At 39.6% G+C, this 23288-nt stretch overlaps 1 protein-coding gene across 1 annotated transcript; it reads left to right on the top strand.

The window, feature by feature from the left end:
* The first annotated feature begins 442 nt into the window (after positions 1 to 442).
* URM1 (ubiquitin related modifier 1) lies at positions 443 to 14843 on the top strand. The gene is made up of 5 exons (XM_033961325.1): positions 443 to 497; positions 5128 to 5198; positions 12724 to 12805; positions 13058 to 13106; positions 13381 to 14843. Exons 1-5 carry the CDS (start codon positions 463 to 465, stop codon positions 13447 to 13449), a joined length of 306 nt encoding a protein of 101 aa, XP_033817216.1. The 5' UTR covers positions 443 to 462; the 3' UTR covers positions 13450 to 14843.
* The last annotated feature ends 8445 nt before the right edge of the window (positions 14844 to 23288 follow it).

Genomic DNA, 23288 nt, shown 5'->3' with positions numbered 1-23288 from the left:
TGAATTAATATCAAGATGTTATGTGTACATGAAAAATGAATGGAAGAAATTGGGGGCGGGATAGGGGCGGGGCTAGGGTGGGATTGGGGGCGGGACTGAGAATTAATAGATGTCCCCTTTTGATGAAAAAAATAAATGGTCACCTTAGGTGATATGGATATGCTAGTTCTATTAATGGACTGTAACCCCAAATCAGGGTAGGACTGGGAAGTGTCTAGCGACTTCCTTGTCAGCAGGAAGTGAGGAGGGTAGATGTTGAGATTTAAGTAGTAACCTCAACATTTGATCAGCAAACACTCGAAACTGCGCCCCGTTTCTAAAATATCGCACATAGTAAAACGCAAAATTACTCAGCTCTGAAGCAGCCTGCACCCGTTCCTAGGAAACGACACCCCGCCCTCTAGAAATAGTAGCGTCACTTCCGGCATAAACACAAGTCATTTCCTATACGGCGGCTGCAGGATGGCGGCTTCTGTCTCACTGCAACTGGAATTCAGGTGTATATTGTAGGCTAAGGATGACCCTGAGGTGTTTTTTTTTATTAGGAAGTTGCGGTCCATTTGGTGCTAGGGTTAATGGTAGAAAGTACGCAGGAAGTATGAGTGCTGGAGGTTCCTGACATCCCTGATAGATAGTTCCTGGGATTTCTCATTGCTCCTGAGGAGTTTGCTCTGTATCGCACTAGTTCTGGACCTACTGAATATTCATACAGTGTTTAAAAGGTTGTGAATTGATGTATAGCGTCTTATACTTAAACTATGACACTGAATTGAAAGCATGTCAAGCTCGGTATCCAATTAGTAACTAGTTTAACGCTAATATTTAAGAAGGACTCTTTATGTGATTCGTGTTAACTACTGACCGATGAGTCTTACACCAGTGTCTGATAAAACGGGGGGGGGGGGGGGGGGGGGGAAACTATTGTTAACAAAATTACTGGTTGTATAAATAAGCAAGGGAGAAACAACATGGATTTACTTAATCCATTACCATTCTTTGAAATTGTAAAAGGCATAGCGGGTAACTGGTTGATAATATATTTGGATTATCAAAAAGCATTCGATATTCCCTCGTGACAGATTCCTTAGGACATTACAATATTTTGGAATAGGAGGTAGTTTGAATTGACAAAAGAGTAGAACTAAATGGTCAATTTTTCCACTAGAAAAGGTGTAAACAGAGGCTTGTTTCAGGGATATATGCTGGAAAATATGTGTTCCATGTATTAATTAGAAATCTGTGAAAGGGAACAAGGAGTGAATTGTATAGTATTGTGTCATTTGCAAATTTGATCAAAACAAAACCAAGTAGACTGAGAAACTGAAAGGATTTTGCCAGATTGGAGAAGTTATTGTCAAAATGGTAGATGAATTTGATGTGGGTAAGTGTAAAGTGACAAAAATGGAGGAACTGGAGAAAAATAGTTAAATAAATCAAAAGGAATATCTCCAGTTTAAATCTGCACTGGTGGCTAAACTGCTCAATGCCTTATCCTTTTGTCAACACTAGACTTTATTTTCAAACAAATATAGCTGAATAGGGGAAAACACCTCAGAAGTTCAGGGCAAATGTTGCTCTGGAGCTATGAAGGGGGGAGCTTAAATTGCTTTTTAACTCCCCTCCAGCATTCTGTCATTGGCGAAACAACCCCTGTATTATGCTATGTATGATAATACAAAAACAGGCAACACTTATCTTTGCCTTAACGTGGCGGCTGCTTCCTCACTGAATCAATAAAAGCCGACGAAGGCCAATATTTCATGATCTTCCGATCATTTCTTCAGGGCTCTGTTGAGGAAAGCACATAATCTTGAGAAACAAAAAGTCTTAACTTGTTAGTCATCATATGTAAGAGTTAATAAACTTGCCTTAAGTGTTAGCAACACTTAGAATCTGCAGGGTGAGGAAACAAATGGTGTCCCAGCATCTTTTAAAATAATGTAGTGAGAACCAGCCACGTCATCACAAACTCATGACCTGCTCACTCGGATCAAATTTCATTAAAGGACCAGCGTAAGAAAACTGGTAACGCTGTGCTCAAAGCAATACTGAAAAAACTGAACAAACAAATTGTCACAGTTCAGAACAGTATGGGTCTCATAATCGAAAGAGAAAAACGTCCAAAAACCGGCCTAAGTCCAGCACTTGGATGAACATTGTCAAAATACATCCAAGTGCGAATAATAAAAATGGGTTGGGACGTATTTCTAAATGACCTAGGCCTTCATAGTGCTGCTGAATGACCATAGTTAAATGGGGCATTTCAGGAGAAGTGTCGAGGGCGGGATTTGGGCGAGATGTGGGCAGGCTTAGACTTAGTTGTACTGCATGTATAATCGAAAGTTATACAGCCCAGGTTTGACGGAACTTGGAAGTTGTGACTTAGACTATTTAAAGCATGGCCTGAGTCACAAAAACTCACTTAAAGTGACCAGATAAGCACTGAAAACACATAATACAGACCCCTACACACTACCCCAGTGATCACCGCCCCCCCCCCCCAATAAAAATATTAATCACAGCTTGAAAATTGTGCCTCCAGAACATCATCACTTGGCAGCCTGGCATAGGAAAGCCTAGTCGTGCTGCACAGAGGCGTCTTAAGCCATCTTGGGGGTGGGTTAGGGACACATGGAGAGGAGGACCCATGCCCATAAGTCCTTGTAATCACTGCATTGATATTGAAACATGCACTCCCCTATACACCCCCAAAACCCTTTTATACTGGCATATAAATGGCTCCTGCAGCCATAAGGGCTATTGGGGTGGTAGATAAGTGGGTCTAGGGGATTCTGGAGGTAGTTTGGGGGGCTCACCATGACCTATAAGGGAGCTGTAGTGAGAAGAAGACATGGCACCCTTTTTGTGAAGTTCACAGCAGTGCCCTGTAAGGTACCCCACTATTTAGGTGCCATGTCTGGGTGTTCAGTCCATCACTTTGCAGACCCCTCCCACGTCCAACAGGGCTTGTTCTAGGAGTTTTTGACTTGGACGAAAATGTGGTATAAAGATGGATGATTTATCAACTTGGACGATCAGATCAGCATGACGTTTACTTAGACGATTTTTGAAACAAAAAGAAAGTTGGATGTATTTTTCGAAAATGTGTCCTAAGCTGTTTTTTACTTTGAATGACTTGCGACTTAGATGAAAACGGACTTAGAAGTTCCTTTCGATTATGCCCCTCTAAATGTGTTGAAAATTTTTTTTTCTTAAAAACAGATAAGTTAATGAGATAATTTAATAAAAGTAGACCCAGTCAATAGATGCATTTAATCCATAAGGCATTTTCCCCTATTCAGCTATATTTATTTGAAAATAAAGTCTAGTGTTGACAAAGGGTTAAGGCATTGAGCAGTTTAGCCACCAGTGCAGATTTAAAAACTGGAGATATTCCTTTTGATTTAAGTGCAAAGTGATGCATAATGGGGGGTCCTTTATTATTATTATTTATTATTATTATTTATTATTATTAAATAACAGTGCAACAGTGCAAAATCGGGAGTATATCCCACTCCTATATTGGAAAGCTATCCAATATAGGAGTGGGATATACTCCCGATTTTGCACTGCTGCACTGTTTTGCACCAATTTAGAAATTGATTATCATAATATATCATCTGACAAGATTATCTGCAGAGCCACAGAAGTAGATTACTTCACAAGATAAGTGCAATATATATATATTTTTTTTCATCTTTTTCATGTTGTATTTGTATAACAAAACTAGTGAATAGGGACTGAAAGGTGGAATGATGGTCCCTTGATGATCTCTATGTTGCTCGCATGTAAGAAATATGACACTGAGCACTTTTCATTGTTTATATAAATTATATATTTAACATACACTTTTATATATAATTTATTTAATATTTATTTAAATTTCCATTTTCAGTATTTATGAAGAGGCTGGTAATTTTTGTATTGGTTGTATAGAGCTATCGGCAATTTAGTAATTATATACTCCTTTTATTATTTTTTACTACTTATATCCTACCATGTTTCCCCAAAAATAAGACCTAGTGGGTTTTTTTGAGCCCAAAATTAATATAAGACAGTGTCTTATTTTCGGGGAAACAATTCCCAATCACAAACCCATAGCATTTTTCTATCCCCCCTCCCCCCCCGCCGCCGCACAGCCAAACCCCTGCCGACCCTTCCAACTCTCCCTCCCCACATCAACTGCAAGCCTGACATACCATTACCTTCTTCCAAACGGCAGCATCGCAGCAGCAATCTAAACAAGCTACTTTGGGCCTTCTACCACCGGGTAGTTGCTGTGCTGCGTTGCTAATGACATCATCAGTGATGCGGCAGAAAAATGCCCAGGCGGGAGAAGACACGAAGCAACATGTTTAGATTGCTGCCGTGACGCTACTGTTTGGAAGAAGATAATGGTATGTCGGTCTCGCAGTCGGCGGGGGGAGGGAGAGATGGAAAGGTCAGCAGAGGGGGAGGGTGCACGGTGGAGAGAAGCCTGTGAATCTAGCACTTCAACTAGGGCTTAATTTTGGGGTAAGGCTTATTTTTGGGGCAACACGATATCTACCATATTGTGTCCTACTACCTTAACTGTTTACTGAAATATTTTGCTGTGATATTTATCTTCTTCCTACTGTCTCTTGTTTCTATTCTCTTTGCTCCTTTGCTAATTACTGATGTCATTGGTTGTATTACTTAGATTATTTTAGTAATTGCAAGTTACTTTTATGTTCTGGCCACTTATGATATAAAAAACACCAAGCAAATAAATCTTGGTGACCCAGCTTGGCTACTGTTAGAGACGGGATGGTGGGCTTGATGGACCTTTGGTCTGACCTGACATTGTATTACTCCTGTTCTTGTGTTTCTTTGCATAAAGATAACCTTTACAGTCATTTTCTACATAGTCTTCCTAATCAGATAATGACTGCCAGTGGGTATTTTCTTAAATAATTATCAAAAGGTTTCACATTGAGGCCAGTGGCAGCCATTACCTTTCACTGGCTGCAATGGGAGAAAATAAGAAATATACTGCAGTTAACAAAAATATTCTTTAAAAAGTGCCAGGTAAGCAATCTGGTAGAAATTCAGTACTGCTGAGTATTTGATGTGTGGTTCTTTAATAACTGATTTACTTTGTTTCAGTGGTGGAGCAGAGCTCCTCTTTGGTGGTGTTAAGAAACATCATGTGACCTTGCCTTTCCAATCTGATGCTTGTAAGTATATACCTCACCTTTTCTGCTACTGTGTGATATAGGATAAAATGGCAGATAAGTCACAGTACATTCAGTCTGATTTAAATATTTGATGTGTTTTGATGATTTTCAAATGTTTGTTTTGACAAAGATTGAATTATGGAAGCATGATTAAATGGTGATAAGGTAGCCATCTTGATTTATCAGAGCACAGTGCAGGTGATATCACCATTCTTAGAATTGGAGCAAATATATATGAACACTGGAGCAAATGAAAGGGGATCAATGCTGCTTCTGGGTGTGAACAACAGGAAAGATCATTCCTCATTAGGGTGTGCAAGGCACGTCCAAGTAACCTCACTTGGCTACCAGTGGTAGAAGCAAGGTGCTGGGCTTGATGGACCATTGATCTAAACCACTATTTCCCTGCTTATATTCTTATGCTAGTATTAGTGCAATATTTGATACTGAAGTTATGAAAGTGAATGATGGGAAATATAAGAAAGGCAATAATTGTAAACCTAAAGATTATCATGATATGTTAACAAATTCTTCTAGCAGTACCAAAGGTTGCAAATTACAAAACTCAATTAACAGTTGTAGCTGATTGGTTAGAGTATAATCACTTGAAGACAAACCCTATAAAAATCTCAAGTGATGTGGAGGTTATCCTGCAGTTCCTGCTTGTGATATGGTTTTACGTGGACTACCACTACAATTAGTAGAATATTCAATCCTCATCTTGCTTTTGAATTAAGATATATTCATTAATGAGATCCCATTTGGACAAAGCAGTGTTTCTCTCGACATTTTTGCCCTTGTGATTAGATTAAATCATTTAATTAAATTTTTAGCAAATATTGTAGAAAACTCTGAACGTCAAATGTATGAATCTCATTGACATCAAAAAGTGTTGAGCACATACCTGCACAACTGTTTATCGAGGTCCCTAACATCCATCCCTCCCAACTCCCTCTGTGGTCCCACCTCATGTCATTCCGCCCTCAAATATTCCAACCCAATTTACACCTCAACATTATTTGGTTTTGCTGTCTGCACTCAAGATGCCAGTGATTCTATAGAGTTACCATATCTTTAGAAAATGCTTTTTAACTGCCTGTTCATACTTTTGAAATTGCCATGCTTCATGCATTGTTATATTTGTTAGACTGTATTGTTTGCTACATGTATAAATGCTTATCTTGAGAGTCAATCAAAATAAGCATCAGAAGTGTTTGTCTTCTTGGGATAATAAAGGAATAAAGAGAAAATGTAAACAAATTTAAAATTTGTAATAATGCAAGTAAAAAATAGAAAGCAACTGAATATGTGCCTATGGTTTAAACCACAGATTTTTAGTGCTCTACCAAAGCACCTAATTAGTTTGAATATTAAACACCCAAATTTACAATTTATAAGCCCCTTCAAATCTAGCTCTACCCATAAAACATTTTCCATGTGTAAAGAAATTTTATATGCAGAAAATGGCCATTATAAAATTGCATATGAGTAAATACATGTAGAAAGTAGACCCTGAGTACCTGAATGTAAAAACCGCTTAGATACCCTTGATAGGCGGTATATAAAAACCTAATAAACTTGAAACTTGAAATCCTGCTTTTATGTAATCTGCCTGTAGGAGTATAGAATAGTTTAGGTGGAGGTGGGATGGAGTTTAACGTACTTATAAACCACCATTCAGTTTTATGCTCTGTGGCATACAAATAATTGTTAAAACTATACAACAGTGATCATCTTTAATTTTTAAGTCATCGCCACTTTGGATCCATCCAAATATCTTCATATATTGAGCCATGACATTGTGGCTCTATGACACTGTGAAATCCATCCTTAGTTTCTAGGCTGTCTTCAAATTCTTTACTAGTGGTATCCTCAAGGCTTTGCATTTCCAAATGCATTCTCTTTCTGTTGAAAAACCTTGTCTTTCAAGCTTGTACCATAGCTTCTCTTATCATTCTCGTCTCCCTCTTTGTCCTGAGCTTGAGAAGCAGGAAAAAAAATGAAAATGAGGCTACCCCAGAGGTCTCCAGGGGCTGCCATTGGCCTCCAGGCCTTCCATTGAAGAACACTGCCATACAATATGATTTTCAGTGCAATAGAAGTGTCATTAAGAATATAACATAACATAAGCATTGCCTCCACTGGGTCAGACCTGAGGTCCATCGTGCCCAGCAGTCTGCTCACGCGGCAGCCCAACAGGTCCAGGACCTGTACAGTAATCCTCTATCTATACCCCTCTATCCCCTTTTTCAACAGGAAATTGTCCAATCCTTTCTTGAACCCCAGTACCGTACTCTGCCCTATTACGCCCTCTGGAAGCATATTCTGTACAAGCAGGTTATCTCCCTATGGCCATTAGCCATATACAGAAGGAATCCATTCTGGATTTTTTCTGTAACCCTCCTATTTCACTGGGAGTGCTGCTGCCACCACCTGCAGTTTTTCCCTTCTGCACACAAGCTGGAAGGAGTGTTCCTGTTCTGCTCTCTCCTTTTTCTTATTTTATTCAGTGTTTTTGATTTTTATTTGGTATTTTTAAGTGCTCAGAGCATCTCGCCATTAGGGTCAGCTCTGCCTGCGTAGTGAACAAGCAGACTGAGGTCTGCAACTGACAGGCTGATCCCTGATGGCACCTGTTAGCTAGCCTGCACAAGTATTTTGTAGCTCGGGGCCATCCCCACTTATCTTCTCACCTGCTGCTTAGCAGGGGTTCGAGAGCAGGTTGTTTGGTGTCCATAGGAGGCTCAGCAGTATCTTGCAGGATGCCGTCTGCATTTTTTGCCTCCACCCTTCTGGTTGCGCATCTTTCGGTCTGTGGGAGTGGGGATGTGGTCAGATGCCGTGTCTGGTAGGCATCCCAATGATCAGTGTTGAAGAGGAGTATTCAGCATGAGGCAGTGATTCTTCTCCTTTCCTGCTACTGTAAAGAGCTGAGGCAGGCTGCAGCACATTGCCAGCACAGGGCACAGTGAGTAAGGCTGTTAAAGCCTCTGAAGTGAATCAGGGGAGGGGGGTCTGAAAAATCAGGTTTTTGAGGGTTCCTGAATGCTTCCTCCCTCCTAAAAAAAAAAATCCTAAATTCACCAATTTCTGACTTGTGTTGACTCATGAGATTAAGCGAGGCATGCCTGTATCCAAGGCCAGAATTTCCAGGATCTGTAAGACCATTTTGTCAGCCTACATTATCTGTGGGGAAACAGTCCCCTGTTTCTGTTAAGGCGCATTAGACTAGAAGTGTAGCTTCATCATGGGCAGAGGCTAGGGCAGTCTCTCCAGCGGAGATTTGTAGAGCTGCGACTTGTTCCACTCTATACACATTTGTAAAATTTTACAGGGTGGACGTTGTGGCAAGAGAGGACTCTGCTTTTGGGCCTCAGTGTTTCAGGCCGGTGCAGTCGGCCTATCTTGGATGTCTGGGACTACTTTTGTACGTATTGCTTGTCCAGAATGACACACCTATTGCACTAGAAAAAGAGATTATGTCCTTACCTTGATAATATTTTTTCCAGTAGATAGGACAGGGTGAGTGTCCAGAATGATACACCTTCCTGTTCCTGCCTACTCGGTCATTCTATTTATTCTTCTCCAAGTTTGTATCATGGATGCCAGTGGGCCCTGAAGAATTCTATATAATCTGTTTATAGTCTTCAGGAGTACTACCTGAGCTCCTTTGAGGCTTCTGTTGGCTGTTCCTTGTTCATTGAGTGTTCAAGTGTTATTATGTTTAAGCAGAACAGTTAATTTGTTTGGGAAGTGTCCCATTTTTCCCTTACTTCATATAATTTTGATGGAGCTTTTGGAGGCTTGCGTACTAACTGCAGGTGGCAGCAGAGCTCCCGGTAAAGTAGGAGGGTTGCAGAAAAAATCCAGAGTGGATTCCTTCTGCATATGGCTCGCGACCATGGGGAGATAACCCACTTGTCCAGAATGACACATCTATCTACTGGAAAAGATATTATCAAGGTAAGGACATAATTTCTCTATACATTTTATACATGTAAATTCTAAAGACCTATTAAATAGTAATGTGCTTACTTGCTTGCAAAACATTTTTAGCACCTTCTGAGCACATGCAGAATTGTTTGGAAATCTCTATGCTACTAGGGACAAATAGGTTACTTACGTTGATTTTATAAAATGATGCCTTTTTGGCTATTTCACATAGAGATGTCCTTTGATGAAATTATATCCCCCTCCCCCATGCGGACAAATTTATCTGTGCTTAACATAGCATGTGTAAAGATATATAGTACAGATAACTTAATTATATATGTATTTTTAGCATTGACAAGATATATGGATATCTCTTTAAAAAATCTGCTAAAATATATGTGGATCACTTACCCGCAAATCTTTATGTGGATTTTCTGTGGCTGAAAACAGTTCTTACAGTATATACATGCTGTACAATGGCAGTTCCAATAAAAATGTTTGTTTCACTGGCAGAAACAGCCTTACTTTTGGTGGCTGTTTGGATAGTTGCAAAGTTTAGGGCTAAGACATAGCAGGGGACCAGGGTTTTATATTAAATATAGATCTTGTAAGAACCTGTGAGGAAGATGGAAGCCTCATGAGGAGATAGTCAAATTAGTCTGGAGCAGGGGTAGGCAATTCCGGTCCTCGAGAACCACAGGCAGGTCAGGTTTTCAGGATATCCACAATAAATATGCAAGAGCTAGATTTGCATCTCAAGGAGGCAGTGCATGCAAATCCATCTCATACATATTCATTATGGATATCCTAAAACCTGACCTGCCTGTGGCTCTCGAGGACCGGAATTGCCTACCCCTGGTCTGGTGTAACAAAATTGAAAGAGGCAAGTGACACATTATAGACCAGGGGTAGGGAACTCCGGTCCTCGAGAGCCGTATTCCAGTCGGGTTTTCAGGATTTCCCCAATGAATATGCATTGAAGCAGTGCATGCAAATAGATCTCATGCATATTCATTGGGGAAATCCTGAAAACACGACTGGAAAACGGCTCTCGAGGACCGGAGTTCCCTACTCCTGTTATAGACTAAATTTATTGACACATGAGCTTTTGAGGATCAAAGTCCACTGCATCTGATGCATGATGTGAAGCTCAGGAGATGAATACATATACATGCATGGGGAGGGAGTGGGATACAAAGAGGAGGATGAGAAGTCCTTGAGTAGGCCAGCAGTTGGAAAATAATTTGGATTTGCTTTTGAAAGAAGGGGAAGTGGTGGGAACAGCGTTGAGAGGTTAGGTAAGACATACAGTGAATTTTGATATGCTTATCCACCCGAAGTAGAAGAGATGAGCTATTATGATCTTATTCACTGTCATCTTATTACATTACTGTTCTGACTGCCTCGTCCTTGTATCTCACTGAAGATCTTTAATGTGATGGTTGATAGTAAATGTAGGATAGGGAGGAAGCTGTAACACAAAAGTATGGAGGTCAGGGCCCAGATACTGGAGGAGATGTGTTGGTATGATACAGGGAGCAGGGCCTGACATGGACCCAAGATGATAAACACTTCTTCAGTTCTTTAATTTTTAGTTTATTTATCTGGAATTAGCACAACGTGAGTTGCATTTACTTAAGCTAAGTATTTTCCTGAACCTAGAAGGCTTACAATCTGTGGCAGTGGAGGTTAAGTGACTTACTTGAGTTAACTTATTGTTTCTGAAGTAGTGGAACATCTAAGTTGCTTTATCTGACTGAGGACATAAAAATGGATTTGGCAGTGAAGACAGAGGGAGCTGGTATCTGCTCTCAGACATCCTGAAAAAGTAAAATGGTTGATTGCCCTGCCTTAACCCCCACCCTACCTCCTCAGTGATTCTTTGCTGGTTTCATAATTAAATAGGGAAGAGATGAAAGCTGTCACCCTTCCCAGCTGTGGAACAATAGAGGAGGCAAAGTGAGCCTGGGGCTCGCCATGGTTACTCTGTTACAATGGCTACTACTAACCGAGAATGTGAATGGGTGGAGCTTGGCCATAGCTGATGACCTCAGCACGGTCACTCTGATAAACAATTATATTCTGGGTCACAGCAGTGGGAAAGGCCGGCCTGGAGCACCTACCCTACACTTGACTGTTGGCACTCACATTCTTTGGGCATAGATGCAGGAACCTAGCATTGTTGGAACTTACAGCTCCACCCAGATCGCATCTGGAGGACATGAGATTGAACTGCAAGTCTCATGCACTAACACGGTTTGTGCTGATTGCTTGCAAGGCTGCGTTATGCGTGTGCTACAAGAAGCTAGAAAGGTGATGCACTGACAGGGTGAGATCTGTTTGCAGGGGGATTGGAGAAAGACATTTACACATACTTTACATAGTCAGCTCTCACAATCACAAATGTAGAAGAGCTCTTTCGTCTGGTAAAGACTGTGGATGTTTATTTTTTATTTCCCAGATTCTTCTAGCTTCATATTCTGAAGGTGAATTGCTCTGATTATGTGCATAGTCCTAGCTTGGGACTACAGGAATCAATTGAATATATGTAATCTAAACTGCATATAGCACATCCCTGTGTCCCCTGGACAGTATAGGAAGGAAAAGGATCTCCACTCAGCTGCTGGATGAAGTCAGTAGTATATCATCATGTCTGTGGGTGGAGAGTGGGAAGGGAGAAGGTGAATATTATGTACCTCCAAAATCAGCACAGAAATCTTTACTCTGACTGCAGATGAGCTGAGATTTCATCCAGATCAGACCAGAGAGACTTAAATGAGCCATCATTTTCAGGGAGAGTAAGCTAACCTTAGCATAAAAATGCCAAATACACTGTCTTATATGCATGTGCTTGTGATAGGAGAGACAGCAACAGCCCTGTGGCTTCCACCTGTATGCCCTCTTCCTCATTTACTCTGTGTCATTCCTCCCCTTCGCAGTCCCCAGATTTCCTTGTTCACACCTGCTGCTCCATTTATTTATCTTCATGTGACATTGTAAAGAGGATACACCACCTCCAGCTCTTCCCAGCCATTATCCTCTTTCTCCTTCATTCCTCTGCCCCCTGACCTTCTTTTTGGTCATGTCTGCCTTTGCTGTCACCACCCCTACCTCCCACTTCACTTGGGTGCTTTACAGCTGTAAGAAATGTATTCTGAGAATCCATCCATAGGGTATGGGAAGTATTTTTAAAAATCCTTGATTTTGTACTGGGGTGGTGATCATAGAATGCCTCAGGCTTATGTGTCCTTCATGATCTAATTATGTTGCTTTCTTTGGGTGTGTGATTTCCCTGAGTTAGAATGAATCCTCCCAGCCAGCATCTTTCAGTTTTGGTGACCTCATAATCAAATAGCAGAGGATCTCTGCGATGTCAGATCTCGGGGGATGAGGCTCCATATTCTCCTAGTGTAGAGAAGCTTGCCTGGTACTAGAGGGTGTTCTACACACCCCATGTGTTATGTATGCAATATGTGTATGTAATGTATGTATGTCCGAGATCCTGTGTGTTATGTGAATTTCCTTCATGATTGACAGAGAATTTGATATAAGTACTGCTTCTGTAGGTAACTGTGTTTTTCCTACTCCTCAGGTGACATCAGACACTTGCTGGTATGGATTAAACAGAACCTATTGCAAGAGAGACCAGAGCTCTTTATTCAAGGGGACTCAGTGTAAGTGTTCACTCCAAGATACTCTTCTGTGTCTCTGTCTCCCCCACTGCAGACTGCTCCTCCTGCACTCATAATCCTGCTATCTAGAGGTAGAGGGATGCCTCATGTCAGGAAATTGTTTTTGTAATTGCAGACATGGTTATTTTTCACACCAGTTGATAGAAACACTGTCAACAGCTTGAGCAGACAAGATTTGGTCCCTTCTCTCTGTACCACAGATAGCTTATAAGCTATACTTTTTCTCTTTCATAGGAGGCCTGGTATCTTGGTGCTCATCAATGATGCTGACTGGGAATTAATGGTCTGTATGTTTCATTGGGTTTTTACTGCCTTTTCTCCTAGAATCCACCTCCAAAGACCTCTCTATCCTAGCTAGTACCAATGCTCTCTGCCTTCTCAGTGTTAACCACATGCCTATTGCCTTCCTCTCTTCCTTAGTATAGCATGTTCCTCCCCTAAAAAGATAACATGCCTCACTCAGCAATACTCATTCCCCCCACCTTTGGAAAGCTTGTCCAGCATTTTCTGCTTCTAGAGAAAGAAAAGTAAACCTTGTCTTTTCTGTCTGGCTGCAGGGGGAGCTGACCTATAAACTCCAGGATGAAGACAGCATCACTTTCATCTCAACATTACATGGAGGATGAACTGGAACCATATAGGACAATTTGTCTCTTGATATATTATTATTAGCCATTTGTATTTTACATACAAACTGTACACAATACAGTACATAGACTTATAAATGACAAATGGACAAAACATCGAAGATCATGAATGGGAAAAGCTAAATTGGCTGCAACATAGGTGAGAAGAATTGCAGAAGGGGTGACTTATTGAGTAAGGCTATGGTGAATGAAATTTGTTCATATAAGAAAATCCAGTGGGATGGGTAGGTAAGATAACTTGTACTTACATGGACATCTAGATTAGATAGCATTCAAAGCTAGCTTAACACAGTTTTCTGAAATTTTAAAAGAAAGTTGTTGGAAGCAAGTGAACAAAGAGGTTCAAATATATGGGCTACTTATCTAACTAAAATGCTAATTTTTAAAGAATCCTAAACCCTACTTCAGAATCTCTTGCTATTTTATGTTGGATTCCTGAGAAGCACCTTCAAGCTAGGCATACAAGAGGAAGGGAACTGCAGTCAGAAGATGGAGGGAATTGTAAATAGGATGGATGGGGTTTAACCTAGGAGAAGGAGTAATGACTTATCTAATGAGATAATGCTGTAAGAGATCAAATTGTTCCCAAAAGAAGCTATAGAAGATCAGAGCCTGGGGTGAATCCACTGTCCTTCTAAAAGCAAGTAGGCATAAGACACCACCAGTCTGCCTTAAATAGATGCAAATTGCTAGATTGGGGCAACAAGTGAGATTTATTCTTCCAATTAAGAAAAACCTTTAGGAAGCAAGCCATCAAAAAGGCAGAAACTAAATTTTTAATAAAAGCTTTTTAAAGTGCATTTGAAATCTGTGCTGTAGTCAGATGGAGCACTATTTACTTTTTAAAATAAGTATACACCCTATTGTAGTATCTCAAACTTTTTTTTATCTCCAGCTCACTAAAGAGAGCAAATGTTTTTCACAGCACATTATAATTAAAATAAGAAAACCAACAAAAAATTAAACCTGAGAGTTATTTATTTAAAGTTCTTTAAGCTATGTATGGGTAATTGTAAAAATAGTGAAACTAAAGTAGATAGAATAGAATTGCTAATCAACGCGATGGATGTGCTTGTTTTTAAGTACAAATTAACTCAAAATGCGGCTTGATAGTCGTCAAGCAAACACTCATTTCATCATCCACCTACAATCATTCTCTCTTTTTCAATTTAGTTTCTGTGTCACCATTACTGGAGCTCATGCAAACCATTCAGAATTGATTCTCCAGTCATTAGTAATAGTATAAAAACTTCCAATAAACAATGTATAAGGATACAACTGCCCAGAAAAGCATCATTTTTTGACGTGACTGGTCCTTGAAAACTAACAGCAAGCAATTTTAGTTTTATTTTTTATTCAGTAGTTATCCTAACTTGAGCAGCAAAGCAATCAAGGCTTTGTTACCGTCTGGATCTACTTACTTTCTGTTGCCTGAACTCCCTGAGGTTGTGAGTTCAATCCCAGCCTGCTCTCTGTGACCCTGGGCAAGGCACCTAACCCTCCATTGCCCCAGGTACCACAGTTAGATTGTGAGCCTGCCAGAACAGATTAAAAAAATACTTACGAGTACCTGATTACTATTCAATATATTGTAAACCACTTTGGGTGAATCTCTTCATGAAAAGGAAGTTAATAAATCCCCAATAAACAGAAACCTTATGGCATTTTAGATGGAAAAATTTAGGTTTTAAGAAAGGTTTGGACAATTTCCTGGAGGAAAAGTTCATAGTCTGTTATTGAGACAGACATGGGGGAAGCCACTGCTTGCCCTGGATCAGTAGCATGGAATGTTGCTAATATTTGGGGGTTTTTACCAGGTACTTGTAGCCTGGATTGGTCACTGTGAAGACGGGATACTGGGCTTGATGGACCATTGGTCTGACCCAGATTGTGGTAATGGCGGATAGCGTAGCTGGTTTTAAGAAAGGTTTGGAAAAATTCCTGGAGGAATGAATAAGAAGGGGGTCACGAACAGATCGGAGAAGGTTATCATGCCGCTGTACTGGGCCATGGTAAGCCCTCACCTGGAGTACTGCGTCCAGCACTGGTCGCCGTACATGAAGAAGGACACCGTACTACTCGAAAGGATCCAGAGAAGAGCGACTAAAATGGTTAAGGAGCTGGAGGAGTTGGCATACAGTGAGAGATTAGAGAAACTGGGCCTCTTCTCCCTTGAAAAGAGGAGACTGAGAGGGGACATGATCGAAACATTCAAGATAATGAAGGGAATAGACTTAGTAGATAAAGACTGGTTGTTCACCCTCTTCAAGATAGAGACAACGAGAGGGCACTCTAAAGTTAAAAGGGGATAGATTCCGTACAAACATAAGGAAGTTCTTCTTCACCCAAACAGTGATGAAAAACTGGAACGCACTTCCGGAGGCTGTTATAGGGGAAAACACCCTCCAGGAATTCAAGACAAAGTTGGACAAGTTCATGCTGAACCAGAACATACGCAGGTAAGGCTAGTCTCAGTTAGGGCACTGGTCTTTGACCTAAGGGCCACCTCGTGAGTGGACTGCTGGGCACGATGGACCACTGGTCTGACCCAGCAGTGGCAATTCTTATGTTCTTAAATCCATACCCCATAATTATAATCTTAGGTTGATCAACTTTCCTAGGATTGCAGCTGTAACTCCTAGGGATATGTTGAAACGTTACATGATGGAGACTCTGGAAATTTCTGAGGATATGTTACCACCATTTACTCAAGTCTATTATTTGCCCATTAAAAGAAATGAACAACAACTACAATCCCAAGAGGATAACAGGCAACCACTCAATATATCAGCAATGTTGGAACTTTCTGATAGGGAGACCGCATCGGCGGCAACATTACCTCTTACTGTAGCCCTTGCACCAGATAAAAACTGGTTGCTTAGGCTCTTCTTTAAAAATAAACAGAATTTCTTGGCTATAAACTATTAATGTTTCCAGATTTGGCTTACCGTGGTCTTTTCCGTACTTTCTAGCAGCCTCCACTTGTACTATGCAAGTCTAGTACAACGAGTTCCAGAGCTTAACTATTTGCTGAATGAAAACACATTCCCACTTGTTTAAAAGTTTTTCTATATAACTTCATTGAGTATCTCCTAGTCTTTATACTTTTTGAAAGAGTAAAAATCAATTCACTTTTACCTGTTGTACACTACTCAGGATTTTGTATACCTTAATCATATCTCTTCTCAGCCAAGCTGAAAAGCCCTAACCTGTTTAGCCTTTCCTCATATGAGAGGAGTTCCATTCCTTTTATCATTTTGGTTGTTCTTCTTTAACATTTTCTAATTCTGTTATATCTTTTTTTGATATATAGCATCCAGAATTGAAATGCAATCTCAAGGTGAGGTCATACCATGGAGTGATACAGAGACATTATAGTATTCTTGGTCTTATTTACCATCCTTTTATTAATAATTCCTAGAATCTTGTTTGCTTTTTTGGCTGCCGGTGCACACTGGGCAGAAGATTTCAGCATATTGTCTACAATGACACCTACAGCTTTTTCTTGGGTGCTGATTCTCAAGGCGGATCCAGGGCTGTGGAGCCGGTAGATAAATCCTTCAACTCCGACTCCTCAGTTTCTGGTACCCACGACTCCGATTCCAGGTACCCAAAATTATCCTGATTCCTCAACTCTGACTCCATAGCCCTGCTCACATCAAGAAACTGTGATTTGGACTATTCTTCCCAATGTGCATCGCTTTGCATTTGTTCACTTAAAATGTCATCTGTCATTTGGATGCCTAGTAGTCCAATCCTGTAGTCTTCCTGCAATTTTTCACAGTTCGTGCATGTTTTAACAACTTTGAATAGTTTTGTGTCCTCTGCAAATTTAATTGCCTCACTTGCTCTGATTTCCAGATCGTTTATAAACATGTTAAATGGCATCACTCCTGGTACAGATCCCTGCAACACTCCACCCTCCTCCATTAAGAAAATTGATCATTTAATAGTACAGATCCCTGCAACACTCCACCCTCCTCCATTAAGAAAATTGGTCATTTAATACTACCCCTTGTTTTCTGTCCAGTAACCAATTCCTAATCCACAACAGAATATTGCCTCCTATCCCATGACTAATTTTCTCAGGAGTCTCTCATGAGGAACTTTGTCAAAAGCTTTCTGAAAATCTAGATACTCTAATCTACATCAACTGGCTCACCCTTATCAACATTTTATTCATGCCTTCTAAGAAATGAAGCAAATTGGTAAGGCAAGACTCCCTCGGATGAATCCATGCTAGCTCTGACCCATTAAACTATGTCTATGTGTTCAGTAATTTTATTCTTTATAATTGTTTCCACTATTTTGCCTGGCACTGAAGTTAGGCTTATGGGTCTGTAGTTTCCCCAGATCACACTTGGAACCCTTTTTAAAAATAGGTGTTACATTGGCCACCCTCCAATATTCAGGTACTACAGATTTTAATAACAGAGTACAGATTAGAGCTGCCCGATTCACTGATTCAGATCAGCTGAATCGATTTAAATAAATTTTTATTTTAAAAAAATTCACTGAATTCCAGGCTAGAGAGCTGTATGGGAACGAGGTCCACTGGATTCTTCTTCATAATTCAGGCAGCTGCACTTGTTTCTTCAAAAAGCTCAGGCAGCTGTTCCTACATTCTGTCTGCAGTTAACCCAGAAGTCTTCCCTCTGATGTCAGCGTCAGAGGGAAGGCTTCCATGTCAGCCACGGGCACCATGTAGGAACTGCTGCTTGTGGCTTTTTGAAAAAGCATTCACAGGTTCTGTGCAGAGTCAAGCCTGTACCTGTTGTTCTGGGTTGGCATTTTCCCTGTGTATAGACTGGGTGGACGGTGAGTCTTGTCAGCAGATTGCAGGTCGGTATTTTGCCTGTGCAGAGACTGGAGGGAGGGGGGGTAAGAATCTCTTACATCATGTCACTTATCTGCTGGAACAGTTTATGAGTGATATCAAAAGGTAGCATGGAGGAAGAGGGGCTTCCATGAGTGAATGTAAAAGTTATGGACATGCCCTCTTTCAACTCTATCTTTTACCTCACACTTGAGATGCTTCAACTCCTCTGCCTGCCTCTATTCACAGTTTAAGAAACCCAGTTTTCCCTATCACTGTTACTGCAAAGTGGCAGTTGAAGAGAAAGCTTGGAATGTGTTCTGCTTAAATACTCTTCGTTCTCCCAACAGTATTAAGAGCTGGAGAATGTGAATGGTGACATCAGTTTTCATTTCTAGGCTTAATTCTGTTAGAGTTGTAAAAAATTTACTTCTTGGTTTATGATTAGTCGTTAGAGAAATCAGCTGGGTCAATTCCATCTCTCCCATCGACCTCTTCTTTGTCTCCTGTTGCCTTCGTCACCCACTTAACTAATAAGCTTTTTGTTGAAAGAACTTTTGTAGCTTTATTAATCCAAACATAATATAGAATATTTTTGAGTACTGAGGTACTGCAGAGTGGAACTGGCTTTCAAAGCATAAGTTGTGAGCTTTCTTCAGGTGTCTTCCTCCAGAGGCAGAGAAGATTTTGTTTAAAACTCCTACAGATGTTTGATTCATTTATTGCCTGTTCCTTTTCCTAATTTTTAAACACATAAGTTTAAGATTCACAGTTACAGCAGCCCCACTTTCTGCAATTACTACAGCTCCCTCCTGTACAGATTGTTCCACCTTGGAATGAAATGCACCTGTGAATGACGGGGGTAGGGAGGAAGTGGAAGAGATGGGTGCATTGCAACAGAAAAACTTTTCAGAATAAAAATACTTTTTGTCCAGAATGAAAACCTGAGACCCAAGATTCAAGTCTACCTATGGCGAGGTATCAGATTAACCACATTTGCTACACAATAGATCATGAAGATGCAAACATCAAGCCTCCAACTGGCAACACTGCACCAGAAAGCACTCCTGTGGCATCTAATTAATTTTGCATGCAGGGTACAGATTTACCTCACCGCGCCACAAGCACAGCTCTTGGGAAACAGTTGAAGATACCAATGTGGCTGCCATTAAAGGGATTGCCTTTTTGTAGTTTTACAACCACTCAAAGTGGTTTACATATAGGTACTTCAAGCATTTTCCCTGTCTATCCCGGTGGACTCGCAATCTATCTAATGTATCTGAGGCAGTGGAGGAGTAAGTGACTTACCCAGAGTCACAAGGAGCAGCATGGGGTTTGAACCCACAACCTCAGGGAGCTGAGGCTATAATAGCTCTAACCACCATGCCACACACTCCGACGAGCCAGACTTTCATTGATGTCAAACTATGATTGTGAAATCAGCCTCAGATGCTGTGCAGAGCTTGCATGCTATAAACATGAAGAACCCTTGGAAAAACTGGTGGTGATGTATTTATATACTAGCATGTGAGACATTACCTTTACTAAACCAGCTTGCACAGAAGTTTCTATGTTCGCCAGCAACTTCTGTTCCTTTGGAAAGAATATTCTCTGCAGCAGATCAAATTGCTGCTTGGCGTAATTGTCTGAAACCAGCCAAAGCTGACAAACTAATATTTCTAAATAAGAACTGGAAGATGTAATTCATGTAATCCATTTTTCTAGCTAATTTTAAAACTGAAAACAGGGGCGCTGTTGAGCCAGGAAGCAAGATGGTCGCATGATTTCCTCTCTCCTCCACAGTTTGCTAAATCATCGAATTGGAGCAAGTTTATTCAAATAATTTTTTTGATAAAACTACTTTTAACGACATATAAGATGTCTGCTTCTAAATCTACTAAAGCTGAGAACTCTCCGACTCAATCCACAGGATCTAAACGTTCTAAACACGATCCTCCCTCACCGGAGAAACCGTCTACCAGTAAATCCATGGCTGCTCCGTCTGATGCTGTTTTAGATGAGCTTCGGGCTCTGAAAGATCTTATCACTAAGCAGTATGATATTACTTGCGAAATGAAAACAGAAATAAACTCGCTTACTGCTTCCTTTGCTGCATGCGTGGCACGTGTTAATTCCTTAGAGACCAGAGCTGACATGGCGGCGCTCTCCTTTGCACAATTTGAAACACAAGTGCAGCAGCGTTTTAAAAAAATTGATCAAGATATGGAAGATCTTTGTAACCGCAACCGCCGTAATAATGTTAGAATTATTGGCCTACAGGAGAATTCTGAGGGATCTGATCTTATTCAATTTCTCACTGAAACTTTGCCGAAGCTTTTAAACCTCACCACGGACCTCCCGCTTCAATTCGAGCGGGCTCACAGAACGCCATCTTCTATGAAACCAGGCTTTACAAGACCAAGGCCGATTGTAGCAAAGCTGCTACGTTACCCTCAAGCTCTTCAAATCTTAACCGCTGCAAAGACACAAAAGGATCTAACCTATGCTGGCAAGAAACTTTTAATTGTCCCTGATCTTGCAAAAACCACGGCGCGAAAACGAAAATCTTTCTTGGACTTACGTGCACGGCTGAAATCTATGGGGGCACGCTATGGCCTGCAGTATCCTGCCCGAATGATTGTGACTATCAATAATTCAACAAGGCATTTTGAATCGCCTGAACTCCTTCAAACATTTTTGGATAATTTACAATCGCAAGGAATGTCATCCACCTGAGAGTCCTGTCTGCATCAGTACTTTAGTACCTGATATCTCTGCTATTCTATCGGCTAACGAATCAACAAAAACTTTCTTCTTGACCTCCGATACTTTATTCACCGACTCTGCCCTCGCCTCTACAGAACTTCACTACTCTTTTCAGTATGGACTGTTCTCTGTGCTTTTGAATCTTTTCATCATCGGACCCCATTAATTCCTATTTCGACTCAAGACTTCATGCTGTCCTATTCATCATATAATAAATACTGCCTTCAAACTTGCTCAGGCTGATTGACTCTCCGTGAATCTCTTTGGACATACTCACAATCCACGATTTTACTTACGCACTGCTGACTGCTCTTTTTTTTTACTTTTCTTTATAATTGTTTTCAATAATTTTCTCCCTGTTTATTATTTATCCTTTCATTCTATCACTCGATTACTGCTTCTATATCACTTTGCTCAACTCTCTTTTTTTCTGTCCGGTCTTGTTTCTCTCAGCACAGTAATCTTGCTCTTTCTAGATGATGTTTTTTCTCTTTTATTCTTATATGATTTCTCTCTTCCTTATTTCTGTTAATCTACTATTCTTTTGAACTGCTTATTGCTTATTGTTTTTCTATTTTACTTTACTGGTATGGAATGCTTATTACTAATATCTACCTACTATTCATCTTGGAATATATTCTAATTACTGTATACTGCTGTCTATATTAGTTCTGGAATGCTTGATTCTATTATCTTACAGGTTCTCTTTTCTTATCTTTATAATTTTTTCTGATATGTTTTTTTTTTTTACCATATTTTTTGAGTTGAAAAATCAATTTTTAGCATTATTTGTATTGAGAATTAATAGGAAGGAAAATAGAAATGACTAAGAGAAAGAAAAAGGGAATATAATTTAATCTAGCAGGGGGGGGGGGAAAAGAGAGCTTAAATTGATTGATTTTGATTTATCTTATGGCTTTTTATTTTTCTTGACTATTGTCCATCTACTGTTTATTTTGCAGCATGAAATGATTATTTTTTGGGGTTTTCTTTTCTTTTTCTTTATCATAAAAATTGTATATAACATGTAATTTATCATTCTTAAGAATCGCTCAACCAGTTTATAGAAGCATTTGTGTTTGGAATCACTAGAAGTTGCAAAATCAATTTATGACATTATTTGTGTTAAGAATTAATAGGAAAGGAAATAGAGATAATTAAGAGAGAGAACATGGGAATATAATTTAATTTGAGGGGGGAAAAAAAGGGATCAATTGACTGATTTATTTTATGGCTTTTTATTTTTTTCTTGACTAATGTCCACCTATTGTTTAGTTTGAAGCATGAAATGATTATTATATACTGCTGTCTACATTATTCCTGGAAACTATGATTCTATTATCTTTTGGATTCTTCTTCTTTATCTTACAAATTGTATATAATATGTAATTTACCATACTTAAGAATCGCTCGATCAATCTATAGAAACATTTGTACTTGGAATCACTAGAGGGGAACAACAATACATCAAATTTAATACAAAAACTAAAAAAAAAACAAAATAAAAACATAATAATAACAGAAAAATTGTTTATAGAAAATTAACAAAAAAAAAAAAGGGGGGGATCAAATTGACTGATTTATTTTAAGGCTTTTATTTTTCTTGACTAATGTCCACATACTGTTTATTTTGAAGCATGAAATGATTATTGTATACTGCTGCTTTACATTATTCCTGGAAACTACGATTCTATTATCTTTTGGATTCTTCTTCTTTATCTAAAAAATTGTATATATTATGTAATTTACCATACTTAAGAATCGCTCAATCAATCTATAAGAACATTTGTATTTGGAATCACTAGAGGGGAACAACAATACATCAAATGTAATACAAAAAACAAAAAATAGCAAATTAAAAAAACAAAAACAAAAAAAAACATAATAATAACAGAAAAATTGTTTATAGAAAATTAACAAAAAAAAAAAAAGATGAAGTATAGCTCCTAATGAATACACCAGTCTTTTTAATGGTGAGAGGAGGGGTTATGTGTACCACTGCTTCTCCTGATTGATGGCTCCGTTCTTCTTTCTTGTTCTCTTTGGCTGGACTTTTATAGTCCTCGTTGCCTACTGTTCTAAGTTCACTGGTTTGCTCTGTGTTACAGAGATTTTTCATTTTTCTCCTTACAAGGCACACTGCTTCTTATCCTCTCTCCTACAGTATTTAAGAAACTGTGTTCTCTTTCCTGATGACCGCCTAGTGCCCACGCACACAATGCATGTCTCTGAGTAA

Source organism: Geotrypetes seraphini, chromosome 10 (genome assembly GCF_902459505.1).
Source record: "Geotrypetes seraphini chromosome 10, aGeoSer1.1, whole genome shotgun sequence".
NCBI lineage: Eukaryota > Metazoa > Chordata > Amphibia > Gymnophiona > Dermophiidae > Geotrypetes > Geotrypetes seraphini.
Note: the sequence above shows the minus strand (reverse complement) of the source record. Positions and strands in the feature narration are given on the sequence as shown.

What these genes read in the sequence shown, in the direction of transcription:
- URM1 (XM_033961325.1), top strand. Translation starts at nt 463, where the DNA reads ATGGCGGCTTCTGTCTCACTGCAACTGGAATTCAG. An exon ending in TTTATTCAAGGGGACTCAGT is followed by an intron (nt 12,806 to 13,057) that starts GTAAGTGTTCAC and finishes TCTCTTTCATAG; the next exon opens with GAGGCCTGGTATCTTGGTGC. An exon ending in ATGCTGACTGGGAATTAATG is followed by an intron (nt 13,107 to 13,380) that starts GTCTGTATGTTT and finishes GTCTGGCTGCAG; the next exon opens with GGGGAGCTGACCTATAAACT.